The sequence below is a fragment of the Leptidea sinapis genome, chromosome 35 (genome assembly GCF_905404315.1).
Source record: "Leptidea sinapis chromosome 35, ilLepSina1.1, whole genome shotgun sequence".
Taxonomy (NCBI): Eukaryota; Metazoa; Arthropoda; class Insecta; order Lepidoptera; family Pieridae; genus Leptidea; species Leptidea sinapis.
The window spans coordinates 10,063,517-10,081,380 of record NC_066299.1 but is presented as its reverse complement, the minus strand read 5'-3'; the positions used below and the strand labels follow the sequence as shown (position 1 = coordinate 10,081,380).

The 17,864-nt window shown below is 35.1% G+C and overlaps 1 protein-coding gene across 1 annotated transcript in view; it reads left to right on the top strand.

Moving 5' to 3' along the window:
- The window catches only part of LOC126975207 (organic cation transporter protein-like), a 40,154-nt gene extending 23,760 nt beyond the window's left edge, over positions 1 to 16,394 (top strand). The window contains exons 3-7 of the mRNA XM_050822990.1: positions 6,452 to 6,552; positions 9,338 to 9,489; positions 10,786 to 11,412; positions 12,432 to 12,613; positions 15,753 to 16,394. Coding sequence (XP_050678947.1) covers positions 6,452 to 6,552; positions 9,338 to 9,489; positions 10,786 to 11,412; positions 12,432 to 12,613; positions 15,753 to 15,911 — 1,221 coding nt within the window. The 3' untranslated portion in view covers positions 15,912 to 16,394. The remainder of the gene's footprint in view (positions 1 to 6,451; positions 6,553 to 9,337; positions 9,490 to 10,785; positions 11,413 to 12,431; positions 12,614 to 15,752) is intronic.
- Positions 16,395 to 17,864: the final 1,470 nt, after the last annotated feature.

Below are 17,864 nucleotides of genomic sequence, written 5' to 3'. Positions count from 1 at the left end.
ATATAATTACTTACATATTGTTACAAAGATGTAAATATAATGAAATATGTTATATTTTTTTTAAAACATAACTATAACGATATAAATATAACGCGTTAGTGCATTAACATAAAGTTAGGCATACAGCTTATAAACTTAATATACTTTATATCCCATTTCTCGCTCGCAACATTCAAGTTTCATAACGTATACCTACAATAGCATTAGCAATAGCAATAGCAAGAACAGCGAATATCAAAGTTCATCACTATAATTATTCCCTGTTAGTAATTGCTTAAAACAAGTTAGTTGTTTTAAATGTGTTATAATTAATGTTTCATTAGGTACCTACCTATTAATAAAATATTATACCATTGGTATAATACAAAATTGGTTATGGATGGCTTATTATGTCTGAAATGAAATACTTGTTTTTTTATGAGCATTTGCCGCGACGTTGGCATCACAGTGTCATTAGCAGAATTTGATTCGAGCTTTGTACCTACTTAATGAGTAATTATTACTATCACTGCGCATGCGTTTTCTTTTATTGGTAAGTAGATATATTTAACTGGTTTAAATTTCGAGCGTTGCTCATTCTCAAATTGAAAACGATAAATTAAATCGACAGATATCGATTTGTAAAAGTATCGTATTAAAATTTGTCCTAAGTAGAGATGGACGTAGCAATCCAAAAAACAAGTAATTCTCACTCTTTTTTTTTTTAACATGTTTGGGGGTGAAGCTATTAATCCGTGGATATTTTGTGGCTTGTACTTACTCTGTTGTGGTGTTAAAAGACATCGTAAAGGCCCATTGGCTTTTGAGGCGTAGAATCCTTAAGTGTTCAGGTGCAGTATATAATTATATTTAAGTATAAGGATTGTAAGGCTATTTTTTTTTATGAAAATAAGGGTCGAGAAGAGCAGGACGTTCAGCTGATAGTAATCGAAACACCCTGCCCATTACAATGCAGTGCCGCTCAGGTTTCTTGAAATACCCAAAAATTCTGAGCGGCACTACAACTGCGCTCGTCACCTTGAGACATAAGATGTCAAGACTCATTTGCCCAGTAATTTCACTACGGCGCCCTTTGGACTGAAACACAGTAATGCTTACACATTACTGCTTCACCTAGCCGGCATCCTGTGCAAAGGATCCTCCCACTGGTTAGATCCTCAAATTGCTCTAATACTACCAAGGGCCTCACTCCAACAGCAGCTTTCCAAGAGCAGTCCGGCTCAAAAGTAGTAACCAGATCCAGTAACTTCTGCTGCTTCAAGCTTCTGCTGATTTAATAATCTGCGGGTGAGAGAATCTTCATTGCGTACAGATGATGTTAACGACTTAACAGCCGCCTGCAACATTATTGCAATATTCATCATCTTCATTATCATCATCATCAGCCGTAAGACGTCCACTGCTAGTCAAAGTCCTTATATTGGTCTTATAAGGCCTTATAATATTCATATATTCATTCACTGGAAGTTTCTATTTAGGTTTATGTGTATCTTTCGGGTTGTATACAATTCAGCCATATATGTTATGATTTGCTTGTATTATCTTTACAGTATTTGGTATTAGCGCCTCCCTCCTGGAGCCATTCGTATATTAGCTAATGATATGTTTATCATGGCAGGTCTCTTATCATTGTTATTCGGGAAGTTAAGTTAACAATTTAGGGTTATGCCCAGATACTAACATCATCCATTTCGAGGAATGTAATAGGCTTGAATCTGCTTATCCTAACATGAGTGAGCGCATTGGTGACTTCACTTCATGATGCGTCCTCTACTGAATGCTGGCTTCCATCGTGGCATCGTCGTCTTCTGAAATCTGAACCATTCTTTGGTAGCCCAAAAATATTGTTACAAAAGCCGTATAATCGAATTTATAAGCGATAAATTGTCTTAAACTTAGACTTACAATATAGAAGCGTATAGACAAACGAAGTGTGCGAGAGAAAAAAACATCTCTAACGGAGATTCACCAAGATAGAGAAGATAAGCGAATATAGTATTGTTACTGTAAGCGATTTTGATTGACAACAAATTTGTAAGAATGTTTAAATGTCTGGATGTATGGATGTATGGACCTGTGAAAATGTCGGTCCCTACCGTCATACCGGTTTTCCAAAAAAGTATCTTCTAATATTATAAATACGAGAGTTTGTACGAATGTATAGATTTCTGGAGGGTAGGGCTGCGATTTTCACAGGTTCTGTGCTGCCCTCTGGCTTTCCAAAGAAGTATCTTCTATTATTATAAATACGAAAGTTTGTAAGAATGTATGAACGTCTGGGTGTATGGATGTATGTTTGATACTCTTTCACGCGAAATCTATTTAATGCATTTTATTGAAAGTTTACAATAATATAACTTACATATCAGAATAACACTTACATAACAGATATTTATTGTAGATAAATTTTGTTAGTTACATTATTTGAATAGTTATGACGATGACGATTAACAACCGAGTGCGCGATATGTAGTGCGGTGCGGTGGCAGGTGGTGGGACGGGCATGCGCGCGATCGGACGACGTCAGTACATTTATGAAAATTTAATATACGTTCACAATAATCGTCACCTTTTTGCTCTTCATAGTGATTTTATTTATTATAACACTAGAAATAAGGGATTGCTTGTAACTAATTCTAGTAGGCTTCATAAGATACATAATAGCTTAAAGGGTATATGTATACACTTTTATAATAAAAACACAGCCACTTTTCAGGAATTATCTATAAATAAATTAAAATGTTTTATCAAAAAATGGCTCTGTCGTAAATCCTACTACTCCGAAAACATAATATCTAAGTGATCGGACAGCCGGGACTAGATTATGATTATTTTATAGCGATAGAAATGACTGTACTTTATGGGTTTTTTGTATATCAATGACAATATTGTATATTTTTATTGAAAAGAGCGCAAAAAAAAAGAATGCTGAGAGAGTTTCATTGCTCAGAGCGCCATTTGTTTCCGAAGCGGTAGTAGTATCTAGTATAATAATATAATAATATAAATAAAATAAAATAAATAAATTTTATAATACACATTTAAGGTATCAACTTGACAAATTTTATTAAGTTAGGCGCTTAAATTGATGTGTGCTAAGCTATATATGAAACTATACATTTTTAACATTCCCACGGGAAATCGTTAATTTTCCAGGATGAAATGTATCCAAGATTTTTATTGGCAATATAAGGTATCAACATACTAAATTTTATTAAATTATGTGCATAAATTATTGTGCTCTAAGCAATATAAGTTACTTAAGTTTTTTTTAACTATCCCACGGGAACTCTTTAATTTTCTGGGATAAAAAGTATTTAAAGTGTTGACCGGTAATATAAGGTATCAACATGCCAAATTTTATTAAATTATGTGTATAAGTTGTTGTGTATATACGCTATATAAATAAGTATAGGTTTTTAACTGTACCACGGGAACTCTTTAATTTTCCGGGATGAAAAGTATCTAAGATGTTGACCGGGGATGTAAGGTATCATCATACAAAATTTCAATTGATCGGTCCAGTAGTTTCAGAGAAGAGCCCGTAGAAACAGACAAACAGACAAACAGACATAGAAACAATAAATTTGAAAAAATCGGGACTTGTTCTATTTCTCTTGTTACATCCCCCTGACTCGGTTGTGATAATTTTTTTCTTTGCACAGTAATTTGATCTCTATAGATTTATTATAAGTATAGATTATCCTTAGCAGTAACAGTTACATTAATTGGTGAACGTTGTCTATTTTGTATGATATTGCAAGAGTTGTCTTCCCTTGTCGAATAACTAAACTAACTAATAAAACATATTTGTGCTGCAGAAAAGAGCAATTCGAGCAGTCTATAAAATGCGTTCAAGGGATTCATTGAGACAAAAGTTTAGTGAAATAAATATTATGACAGTACATTGCCAGTACATATACGAGAACCTCCTATACGCTCATAAAAATATTAGCCAATTTAAAAAGAATAGTGATGTACACAGTGTCAATACTCGAAACAAATATAAACTCGCAATTCCATCTACTAGGCTCCGTAAAATTGCAAAATCTTTTAAAGTGGATTGTGTTATATTTCATAATAAACTCCCAAATTAAATTAAAATATTACCTATTAAAAAATTTAAATGTGTCGTAAAAAATTAATTAACATCTAAGGCCTATTATAATGTGAAAGATTATTTGAGTGATAAAGATAGTTGGAATTAATGTTTTAAATTTTGTTAATGAATATTGTTATTCTCATTTGAATGCTATTGTAACTTTTGTACTTCATCCTGACTTGCACTAAATAACTTATAAAGTTTTACAGTGAAAAAAGTTTTTTTTTTTTACTTTGACTTTGAAAACTTAATTTTAATTACTACTTGAAGAAAAATCTTCATTGTAATATTTTTGTACATTAGTACTATGGTCATGAATATAATTCATGCACAGTTCATTATAGACAGATATTTGCTGCAATGCTAATACGTAATTAAATACTTACCGTGTGCCAACTCAGATGGCTCTAAAATAATTTGTTTTATCTTGGCAATCTAACAAATAAATATTCACCTTTATTATGTCGCATTATTTAAAATGTACCGGAATATGTGTATGAATCACAGAACTGTTCTGTGGTATGAATAATGATTAGAAGGTATAGGCACATGTAGGTATAGGATTTTTTTTTAGTTATGCTATGTTAAGTCTAAAATTCTAAATCCATTTTATACTTCCCTGTAAAAAAAACCTTTCCTATATGCCGGTAGCTCAAGAATCCAGGGAAATGGGCGGGGCCAGGGCGGCCAAAATGATAGCTCACAGATGGAACCTATGGTCCGGCTATATGCTGGAAAGAATAGATTTAGTTTATTGAAAAACTGAGAGGCTTTGAACCTACCATGAATGTATGTATGTTTGTATGAATGTATAAGTAATAGTAGGTATGCACAAAAGCGTCAGCGGCAGTCAGTTCGTGTGGACTCCCCGATGCAGAGTGAGTCATAACTCATTTATTTCATAGTATTATCCTTTGTTTCTTTAAATAAATAAATTAAATACAATTTGAGCCACCTAAGCATCATAATAAGTTGACTCACACCACGGTGCCCCTGGTTTGATCATCGCCCATCTTCTAAGACCTACGCCTTATATTCAGGCAACTTTTCCCATCATGATGAGTTGTAGGAGTTCGTACAATATTGTATATTTGAATAAGAAGAGCGCAAAAAAATGCTTGGAGAGTTTCTTGCGTCGTTTCATCTCTCTCAGAGCGCCATTTGTTTCCGAAGCTGTAGTTGTGTCAAGTATATTGCAATAACGCGGATAAGTATATTGAATGCCTTTTATGCCTTATACCTCTCGTGCCTAAGCACGTGCCACAAATATGCGACTTTCCTCATCTTGATGGGTTGCATGTGTTCTCGTTTTTGATTGACGCGGCGCAGAACTTCCACATTCGTGATCTTGTGAGTCCAACTAATGGCCAACATATGTCTATATGCCCACATTTCAAAATTCTATACGTTTCACGAGGTCTTCTTTAATATTCCACGCCTCACATCCGCATAGAATGGGCCATATCTAACAGCGCAATAAACAAGTGCGCAAGGAAATCTTAAGACCGTGGTTGCAAAGTACTTTTTTCATTTTACTAAAGGTGCTTCGAGCCACTTCAATTAGCCCATAATCATAACGGTGGTTTTTCTGGAAGGTAATTATTTTTTTGCGTAATTAGGTTGACCGTATCAATTATGTCATCAATCCTTATAGAGGTCTTTGTCTATGTTGATTTTTTCAGGTTTAAACTTACCTAACAGTGTCGGATACCTTTTTAAAATACACCTAATTAATTATTCGGGGTAGATCAAAATAGGACACAGTCCATCATCGGTAAAAGAATAAAAGAGTTCGTTTGTGTCGAAGTAATGAAAATGATGAAGAAAGGGATGTTCGTTTACATTATATGTTAAATACTATATACTAACTATTAACTGATTATTTTAACGATAGAAAGTAAAATATTTTAAAATACTTCAATAGTGTTGACATACATGTATGTCTTATTTAAATCTTATTCACATGCGCTATGTAACTGGGCGATACGACACTGGTGTTATTTCTACTGTCCATGCGATTTTGGTGCAGGTTGAGGAAAAAAAGCTCGTATAAATTCATATTACTTTTTGAACTTTTGATCAAATGGCAAAAGAACGAAACGACCTTTGGCGATGTCTAGTATAAATAAATAAGCGTTAAATTTATTCCCTTTTTCTCTTTTAATGGCAACTTTTTTGCTAATCAACTTTGCCAGATTGTTTTGCGATCATTTACTCGGAGTGAAATTTCACGTGCCTATAAATTTGGGCGGCTGGTATTGAATACTTTAATTTCAAAGCTATAAAATTCCTTGTTCATTCCATAACTGAATGTATATTGTAACTAATTTTACTTATTAATAATTGCAGTTGAATTTGGGATGCGAAACATGGAAGTCTACACTAGTGGGATGTATACACAATGCTGGAATGATTGTGTCCATGATGGCAACTGGCTGGATTGCGGATAAGTATGTTAATTTAAATAAATTAATAAAAAAATCCCTAAACAGTCAAGCAATGGGCTGATTTGGGCATAGTTAATTAAATAATCTAAGCCGTCGATCTTGTGCATCTTACCTAATTTGGAAGGATTTATAAACTTAACAGTATTAAGCTCATTTGATCAGATGTGTGAGTCTTGCCATCAAAATCCTTACAGCGCTGAGTCAGCGCCTTAGCATCTTTGCGCACTATTGATTTTAAAATAAGTACAAAATATATCTTTATCTACACCCATGCTTTAAATCCTCTATTAAAGATTCTGAAACAATTACCTTATTGCCAACATTAAAACACCCAATGTTCTAATAACCATTACATCATCCAAACGAGTGTTGTAATGTTGTACTGAATTTCATAACAACACTCCTATTTTTTTTTCATTCCCTTCATGCTTAAAGAGTTTTAATAGACAGCCACATTCTCTCATCTGTATGAATTTCAAAAAAAGAACATTTTGGTTTACGCGCGTTCCACAACACCAGAACGTCGCGCGCCGTAAAAAAATGTAGGTTATTCGAATCCCCGCCATTTTTCTTCGATCGAATCAGCAATTAATTTCCAAAAGAACATAATATTCAAGTGAATTTTAATTATTGCACTATACAAAATATAAATTACTACTAAAATAAATAATTATTTCATTAATACTTAGTTTATTTGTATATAATCAGTAATGGATGATATTAGGTTAGTACTAGGACTGGCTGTTTTAATATTAGCAGTAAGCTAACTGTTTCAGAATCTTTTAGAGGATTCATATTCTGGGTGTAGATAAAGTCTTGTATACAACTGTTGATAATTAGGTATTAAAACACTCATGTGATACTATTATCCAAATTCGTGTTTTAATACCCCTTATTACACAACAGTTGCATAAATAACTATTATGACTGTCAAAAAAGAGAAAACTAGTACTACTATTAACCAGGAATATTAGTTTAGTGTTCGCGACAAGCTATGTCTTACACTCGCGATTTGTATTACACTTTGTGTCAATGTCCGTGCATTGCTCCAAATGGAGGTTAAATCTAAACTCAATTTTTTTCGACGTTTTCACCGCTGTCTATCTGGACGTATTAATGATCTAATAGTGTAGTAATATCTCTTTAAGAAGACATGTCTGTTAAAAAAGAGTATAATCTCAGTGAGGTTGTGGTGGCTTATTTGGCCATTACTTTATTCGCCTATTTTAAAGAATACAATCAAAACGATTCGAAATCGCCACTAAAATTATACGATTATATTACTATTATACTACTAGTTGGGAATAATGTAGTCTAAGCCATCGGAAATGTGTAATCTAAGTTCATGAGTCAAAAATGAAACAAAAGCGTATTTCTGAATGATTTTATAATATGTAGTAAATAATAAAATGATAACTATCAGCATCGGATTTATGTATGTTAGCTTCACATTACATCTTTATAATTGTTTAAAGAATAAAAATGGATATAGTATGTTATCCTTAATAGATAGGTCATATTATGCCATCGCGGACTTTTCTGTACACCTATATAAGATACACAATTCCACCATATGTAGGTACATTATCTCAAAGGGTTTAATAGCGTTTTCTTTAAAAGCTCCCAAACGGCTTACTTTTTTCCGACACCTACAACAAACATCGTTCATACATATACAAAAACTTAAATTATATACTAAAACCTTCCTCGAGAACCACGCTTTCTTTTGGGGAAAACAGCATGAAAATCGGTGTTGTAATTTTTGAGATCATCGCGAACAGACAGACAGACGCGGTGGACGACTTTGTTTTGTAATATGAACTAGTAGTTGTCCGTCGCATTCGCAATGAAAGGTTTAATCTCAATAAAATGCTTAAGTAGAGATAGCAGAGAGAGTTGTCAAACTGAAACATGCAGGGCAAGCCTGTCAGCCATTATGTTGGCATAGCGTCTGCAAGGACGCACGCCAATAAAAAAGAACTTAGATTGCAATGGGTTCCATCGCATATTGGTTTAAGGGGCAATGAGGAGGCGGACAGACTGGCTAAGCAAGCAACACTGAAGGGTAAAAAGATGTATATGAAACAGGATTTTACTGAATTCTTACCAAAATATAAAAGGAAATGTCAGGATTTATGGGGAGAGTACTTTGATCGTAGATCTTTAGAAAAAGGAATTTGGTATAGAACTTTGCAGTCTCAGCCTCCTCATATACCGTGGTTTTTTAATGTAAAGATTAAAAGGAGGTTGATTGTTATTGCGCACAGACTGAGATCCGGACACATGCCTTTGAATAAGTTTAAATTTTTGATGAAAATTACGGAGTCACCTCTAGGTATGTGAGTTATGTGGAACAATTGAGGATGTTGAGCACTTGTTAAAGGAGTGTGTCCGATTTCAGTCTAGTAGAGATAAAATTGTGGGACTTATGGTTTTGAACAGATTTGATACGGGCATGTTTGTAAATATACTTGCCCGCCCTGCTTCTGAGGATGCCATAAGTCTGTTTGAATCCATAAGTCTTATTGTTTGAACACTATAGATATAACTTGTTTTTGGTTTTATTAGCTTTTTTTTAGTTTGTTAAGTTAAGAATTTTGTTTTTCTTTTGTCTTTTTAATGTACTTAGATTATAATAGGGCTGACATGTACATACGCATAAAAGCCCCTAAATCAATAAAGAAAAAAAAAAGGACGCACGCCAAGAAAGGGAAAAAATAAGTAGGATTATCCCACTATTTTGATGAACATAAGTAGATACCTAAATTATTTTTTGTATAATTTTCAGAATTGGACGTAAGCCTACTATCATATTGTGCTCGGTTGGAGGTGCTATCGGTGTAGTCAAAATATTTTTAACAAACTATTACGCTTACCTTACTGTGGAGTTTTTGGAATCAGTACTAGCTTCAGGACTGTATACAGTAGCAGTGGTTCTATGTAAGTTAGATTTTTTTTTATTAAATTTAATGTCTTTATTAATCCTAATGATATTTTTGTCTCCGTTGATTGTAATTGTTTATATATTTATTTTGTCTCTAAATGAATTAAATATTTAACATGTAAGTAGTATAGCCATAAATGTACTAAATGTCACCGATTCGTGTTTTTTCGTTAAATTAAAGTAAGTAACACACTTTAATAAACTAAAAAAAAATCTTAAACTAAAGAGTAATTAATAATGTACGTATATCAAAAAATTACACTTATCAATGTCGTTATAAATTCACCTTACAACCAGCACTTCGGAAAAGTTGAGCTTTAATGAAAAGAAGTGCCAAGAAACTCATTACCACTAAGTATTATTAAATCATTATTTACTTAGCAATAACAACAGCAGGGTTCTCAATAACAGGATAATCCAGCCACTGTAGTGCTAGAATACCCGCCATTTTTCATATGTTTTTGCCAATTAATTGCAATATAAAATTTGGTGTTTATAAGAAATTAGAATTGCAGTTGTTGCCTCACGCCGTATACAAAGTGGGTATGGAAAAGGTATGGAATTACATGGCCTATTCTAAGCGGCAGACCATAGACCAAGTATAGTAACTAGACTAATTGATAGCTTCCGTCTCAATCACACGAGAAAAAGAAAGAATTATGCGAGTCTTATGTAAAGAAGTGAGATAGAGCGATTAGATTTTTTGTTTCGCCATGCGTGCCGGTTTTTTCAAGGTCAGCACACCTGGTGTTCTATACAATCTTGACAGCGCTGCACAGATATTTTGTTTACTTTTATTTGCTTCTATAAAAATAGCTACTATTATTGTGAAACGTGTGAAATATCCACTATTTATTCAACATCAGTGAAAATTTTAAGTAGAATCGAAGGAAATATGATGCGATGTTTTGTTTTACGATGTAAAAGTCAAAGAGAAAGAACACTTGTCTGATATTGTCCACGCGAAACCAATGTCTAGTTACTATACTACGTGCAGCAGCCTCTCATATGATATTGTCAGTGTCTAAGTTATGTATATCATCACAGAATAGGGATGGATATTTACGTATAAAGTTGTCTATGATCTAAACTTTTAATGATAGATACATTTCGTGGCCAAAAAGATAAGGTTTGTATCATAGCTAAAGTTAACCGTTTCATTAAGATTTCATTATAGGTAGAAATACAAAATAAGATTCAACTAAAAGACTAATAATCCTAGTTAAATAAAACCATACTTTTGTTAAGTCTATAAAATTTGACAAAATAACAATTTTAATATTTTATTTTAGTAATCGAGGTTGGTGGTGAAAGCAAAAGAGTTTCAGCTGGAGTTATTTTTTCATACGCAGTCTATATTGGAGAAGTTTGTTTCGCATTTATAGCTCTTGGGTTTAAGTATTGGAAACTAATAATTATAGTTGTATATGCACCAATGGTGCTTTTTATTGCGTATATTATAATACTAAGGGAAAGTACAAGATGGCAAATGTTACGAGACAGAATGGATGAAGCAAAAGACACCCTTAAATTAATTACCAGGATGAATAAGTTAGAAGTAACTGAACAGCAAATAGAGGAAATAAAGAATGAAGATTTACGATTTCAGTTTAATATAATTGTTCAGAAAGAGAAAGAAACAATGAAAGATATTTTAGCGTCGAAAGAGATAATGACACGATTGTCAGTTGCTTGTTGTTGTTTCTTTGCATCAAGTTTCATTTATTATGGAATGGCAGTTCATTCGGTGTTGCTACCCGGAAATAAGTATACGAACTTCGTTTTAGCGTCGCTTTCTTCATTCCCTGGCGATCTAATTGCATTATATACGTTTAAGAAATATGGAAGAAAAATATCACTGCAATGTGGTTACATGATGTCTGCGGTTTTCTTATTGGCGCAGGCAGTCTGTCCTGATTGTGAGTATTAATAGTATATTAATAGTTGTAGTTGTAGTATATAATAGTATACTAATAATAGAATATTAATAGTTTGTTAATATAAAAAAATGTTTAACTTTTCTCTTGATAGTAATACAATTCTAGTAGGTGTCTCAAAAAGAAATTATATCACTTTATAGGTATTTTACATGTATAAAATACATGGACAAAAATTTGAAATAGCATTTTGTAACAGCTTGTAGCGGGGCCTTTTTGGGGTAAGTGGTATCTCAAACGCTGCTTTCTCCCACTAAAACAACGTTATTCATTCATAAATGCTTCATATTGTTTTCCTTATTCATTTTTGAGCTTACAGCAGATCTCGACAAGCCCTGAGCCCTGTACATTGCTCCATCTCCGCAACGAACCTCGAACGAGTGATTCAATAAGCGATTGCAGGGTTTGGTTATTAGCTGGTACACTCTCCCAATTGCGTGCGGCATCTCTTCGAAGAGCGAGTATGAGTACTATGAGATTGATTTGCCTCCTTTTCATTTCCTTAAGTAATTATGCCGTTCTACTGTTTTAATGCCATCCATGACACCAGCAACAGAATCTACGATCATAGCTTTCTGCAGTTTCCTCCCTAATTCTTTCAGCTTACCTCACCTAAATCGTCATCAATTGTTAGGTGTACCTAGATTTGAAAAATACTAGTTCTTGTACCTACTTGCTTGAATCGCTTGTTCTGGGTATCGCCCTGAATGTACACTTTATTGGACAGTTACTGAATGATCCAATCAATAAAATAATCAATAAACCTCAATTTATGCAAGTACGGATAAATCTCGAATCTCGAATGTTCTCGAAAAGTTTAGTTAGTAAAAAGAAAGAACAACAACATGCTGCGTAAAAATGCGTAAAAAACTCACGAATAACAAAACAGCTAGCTATTTTATGGTTGAATTCGTTTACGCCAGTACCTATCGAATTCTATAACTCTCGCGAACATTTGACTTTTTACGGGACCTTCGTAACAATATATATTATATTTTCAGCAATCGTATGGCTCAATTTGGTACTATTCCTTGTTGGAAAATTGGCGGTTGTTGTATGTTTTACTGGAATCTACACGTATACACTGGAATTGTTCCCTACAAGCGTGCGCGGTACATTAATTGGTATTGGCAACACTGCAGCGAGGCTCGGAAGTATGTTAGCACCACTTACACCGCTATTGGTAAGTACTCTATGAATATTTTGTTAAAATGATAACATTTTAAATTGCAAGTGATAATTTATTTCATCTGTGTTTGCAAAAGACTTTCATTTAGAGAAAAAGGTACGTCAGAGTATAAAATTGAAGTAAGATACAATGATCATGTGTTGACAGAATACGGGTAGATGAAAACTAGAGATAGTCTAGAGCAAACAGATGTCTTACTTCTCTGTGTGTCTTTTGCTACGCTGACTATAAGAAAATAAGATAAGATCTTGAGTGGATTGTTGTTAGTAATATTTCTTTACTGCAAAACAGAATTGTGCTTATAGGCGGCGTCCAGGTACATGCCGACGCCGCCCCTTCGCGGCTGACCACTACGTCGGGTGCACCTGCACCGCCACACTCAGAGCGGAATGATGATCAGTGGTAACAGGCGGGACTCAGTTAAATCCTAGTGACCGATTGCAGGTATTTCGAGGATAGAGCCCCGTGCTGACGATCCACTTGACAATGACCAGCTGGAGCGCCTCCACGGCAGCAAACCCAGCTCGTGGAGCCTCCAGTACAATTATCGAGCTAGAATAGTCATTCTATCGGCGGGCGGCTTTTCGCCACTTGCGTATCTCTTCTAGCGGGGGCTGACTACAACTACTAACTACAACTACCCGCCCGATACTCAGACGTCCGCGGATAAACTTCGGTGAGCACTTCCGCTTCCAAATCCCACGGGGGCAATCCGGCCAACGCAAACACCGCCTCCGTCAACACGGTGCGGTTACCCCGAATGACTCTAACCGCCATAACCTTCTGAGGGCGCCAGATGTGCGTCCTATTCTGGGTAGTCAGAGCCGCCGCTCACACCGGTGCACCATACAGTGCCATCGACCGAGAACAACCGTCTCGTGGCGATGTTGGGTCCGCTCAAATTGGACAAAAGTTGCCCAAGCATCCACCAGCCTCGGAGCAAGCTGGCGGGAGTGCTCGTCGAAGAGCAACCTAGGATCAGGCCCAAATACTTTATGTGGGCCTGAACCGGTACAAGGACTGAGTTAACCTCTATTGAGTCCTCGTGTGGTGCACCACGACGCGGCCCGTGGAACATAAAGAACAGTAAGCCAAACGCCTCGATACCCCCGACCTGAGAGATGTCTGTGGTAGCCTGGCGTGCCACCTCCTGATAGTTTTCTCCCCGGGTGTCATCCAGTGGAGGACTCTATCATTCCCCATCTTCCACAGGAGTTGTCCAAGAACAGATCCATGTGGGGTCACACCGCACGACATGGGCCGACGTGTCAGAAAACCATCTCGTTCCTCGTACATGGCGGTATTCTCCTGTAAATAGTCTGCCACCAGCCGCCTCATTTACAGGGGCACTCCATGATAGCGGAGTGCCTCCCCATTGCAGCTGAAAGGCAGACTATTGTATTTTATTCCTATGTCTCGAACCTTTGTGCTTTTCCTGATGTCTTCTAACATGACTAAAACTTTTTTCTATCTTTGATTTTTTAGATCTTTGGCTTCCGTACATCAATACAGGGAGAAAGCATGTGTTGAATACTTTAGATTTAATTGATATGTGTAGTTCTTTATCTTTCATTATTTCTTTCATGCTCTAAAATCTTTTACATCCATTTGCAATTATCCTGTTGATTTCTTTTTCTGTTTTCTGTGGGTGAAATAATTTGTCCTAGATAGATGTATTCATCCACATATTCTATCTCACTTTGGTCAACCCTGGTGGTTTCTTTCTTAGGTCTGTTAGTCATAACTTTTGGCTTCTTTATGTTCATTTTAAATCTTATAGTGCGACGTTCTAATGCCTGATCATTTGCCATGACATTCAGTTCGTGTGGGTTTTCACTCTAGAGAACTATGTCATCTGCAAATCTCAAATATGTTGGCCAAGTTCCATCGATGTTGATTCCATATCTGTTCCAAGTTAGTCTTTCAAATATTATCATTTCGAGAAAAAAAAGTTTTTTGGATAGCGGGCCACCCTGTCGCATCATTTTGTATGCTAAATGGTTCTCCTTTCTTTTTTTAAATCTATGCTATACATTCATTGTATTCTAGTGTACTTACTTTCGATACCTCTTTCTTTTAGGGCCTCCCATATTTTATTGTGTCATAAAGTGACTTAGAGTAAAACTTGTTGTAGTCTATAGATAATATGTAATTTATTTGGTTGTATTCGTAGAATTTTTCTATGATCTGCCTCGTAACAGGTTTGGTGTCCAATACTGAATAACCTCTACGAAAACCTGTTTGCTCGTCTGATTTGTTGTCGTCTAATTTTTAAATGACTTTTTTATTCCCCTTGCTCTAATGATTTGTTTTTCTTTTTTCTCTCTTCTATTCTGCTTTTTATACTTTTCATACTCTGTTTTATATCTTTACTCAGCTTTGAAATGCATTTTCTGCGATCTTCTGTACCTAACGGAACTATTTACTTGTTTCCTTTCTTCAAGTAGATTTTTAAAGTGAAACTTTTATTACATCGTCTCAAACTTTTTCATCTCTGTGTTGCATGTCGCGTGACGGTCGGGCGGCGCCTATAGTTTGCAGCAGCTGACGGTGTACTGTATAGACTATAACTCATTTGTGCCAGTGCTCCACGTTATTTTTAGTTAAATGTCTATAATGTGAAAAAAAAATCACTTTTACCGTGGGTTCATAAAACCACACAATCCTTTTTGTTTTTATTGATAAATAGCTTTCTTTCTTTGCATTATTAGTGCACTTTTGCTAAATTGATTGAAATCTCGAACCAGTTATATTTCTTTTGGATATCTAGATTCCTAGTTTCCTTGTCAAAGTCTCCACATCTTTCAGTCAGTTTCTTTGTCGCTTCGGTTTTTAATACTCAGTTTACCATCAAAGTTACTCCTTGGTCTTTGTGACTTTGTATGTCATCATAGGCTTTTTATAATACATGTTTGGGGCTGTGGCTCTTAATGTATACGTCTAAATCTATTGCATTCCCTTCATTTGATCTTGAATGGATTGTTGTGATGGTAACGTCTCTTTGCTGTAAAACAGAAGAAGTGTGAACATAAGTAATTAAGTATTATGTATACATAACATAAGCAATCACTCCACCTTTCCAACAATTAAAAATATTTATTAGTTTTATGATAATAACAGATTTTTTTTGCAGTCCACGAAATTGAGAGCTCTACCAGCAATATTGTTCGCATCATCGGCTGTGGTAGCTGCACTACTCCTAACATTCACACCGGAGACTAAAACTTTACCAATGTTCGACACAATAGCGCAAGTCGAGAATCATAAAGCTGAAATAGTGACTCATTTGTAAATATTGTTATGTTAAAGCACAGACTAGTAAAAAAAGAACGACTCCGCGCCATGATATTAGCAAGTGAAGCACCTTTATGCTAGTGTGTGTGCGGTAACGGAGTATACCAGATACACAATTTTATCTCCCTTAAATAATCATACATCCACAAATACTTTTATAGTATTGTTTTTAATTTTTTTCACAACGCACGACGGCATTTTTAAGATATTTTATTGCTATGCAAACTGACCTGTCACAGACGATGGCAAATCTCATAATGGCGGCCGATCGGCTTGTATTAGTGTAAGTGTATGCGTGGGGCTATGTATTTACAAGTTTACCCGCTTGTTTTGGTGACTCACTGTTATGTAAAGTGACACGGAGTCCTTCTTATTTTACTCGTCCGTGTGATAATAATATTATATTTTTATAAGTAAGGAAGTTTTGAATCTCATTTGAAAGAAATGTACGTCAACATAAATAAAATATACTTAAACTAGATCATTTATTTCATACGCTATATTACATCCAGGCTAAGCAACTAAGCGGTGCGTATAGGTTATACGCAAGCAACGTCCCCATATCCACCGGTAAGTTAGTCTTCAATCCATAACATTTTTAAACGATTCGTTTTACGAAATCGATCATTACGTGCATAAATACGAAAGACGAAAAGTTATCCCCTAAGCAATTGCTGATAGCCTTAATTATGAAGGCATTAAATTGATTGTTTTAATTAAATGAAAACAATTCAAGTATCAAACAAGTTTTCCACGTTCTGTATCTGTGGTGACTGCTGCTGTAAGCACAACGTAAGTACAACTAAATTCATAGAAATGAAATAAAAACTTTACCTAGTGGTGGTGAATCTGATTCAATGATCATCAGCTCTTAACAGGATTTGTAAGTTGCGGATGAGTTTAAGGCTTGAACAAAGAGGATGAATGAAAGGAGCTGTCCTGGAATATCACAGGGGTTACAGATGGTATGCTCGTGCGCAGATGAAGCTTCAATAGGAAAGCATAAAGGGCATTTATTTTCTCAAAATTGATTCCTTTAGAATTGTTTTTGATGTCATTTCTGACACTACCTACCACCGCTTCGGAAAAAAGTGGCGCTCTCAGAGAGAAGAAAAGGCGCAAGAATCTCTCCCAGCATTCTTTTTACGCTCTTTTTAATGAAATATACAATATTGTACTGTCATTGCTATTGCTATAAAATAATCATAATCTAGTCCAAGGCTGTCTGATCACTTAGACATTCACGTAGGAAATACGACAGAGCCATTTTTTTTATAAAACATTTAAATTTATTTATAGATAATGCCTGAACAGTGGCTGGGACTTTATTATAAAAGTGTACATTTACCCTTAAAGCTATTATGGATCTGATGAACCCTACTAGAATTAATTACAAGTAATCCGTTATTTCTAGGTTTATAATAATGAAAATCACTATTAAGAGAACGATTTTTGTGAACGTATACTAAATTTTCATAAACGTACTGAGAATGAACAGTCATAATGTTTATTTTTTTATTTTTTTTTGAGAGACTGTCTATAACCAAGCTGATATACAGCACGAACAGCTCTGTTTTGCAGAGCAAACACTATATCAATGTCAGCAGTATGACCCCACATTAAAATACCGTACTTCATGATGCTGTGAAAATAACTGCAGTACACTAATCTTGCGGTCGCAGCATTCGTGTACTATCTAATCAATCTAACCGCGTATACCGCAGAGTTGAGTCTATCTGCTAATTGGGCAATATGTGAACCCCACTGAAGCTTTCTAACTAACGAGATACCCAAGAATACCGTAGTATCCACAAGTTCCAATCTCTGGTCATTTATAAGTACGATGGTTTGTACCTCCACTGTGTTTGGTGTAATGAATCGTAAACACTTTGTCTTTTTACTATTTAAGTGCTATTTTTGAGAGTGCATTATATACCTCGTCCTCAATACC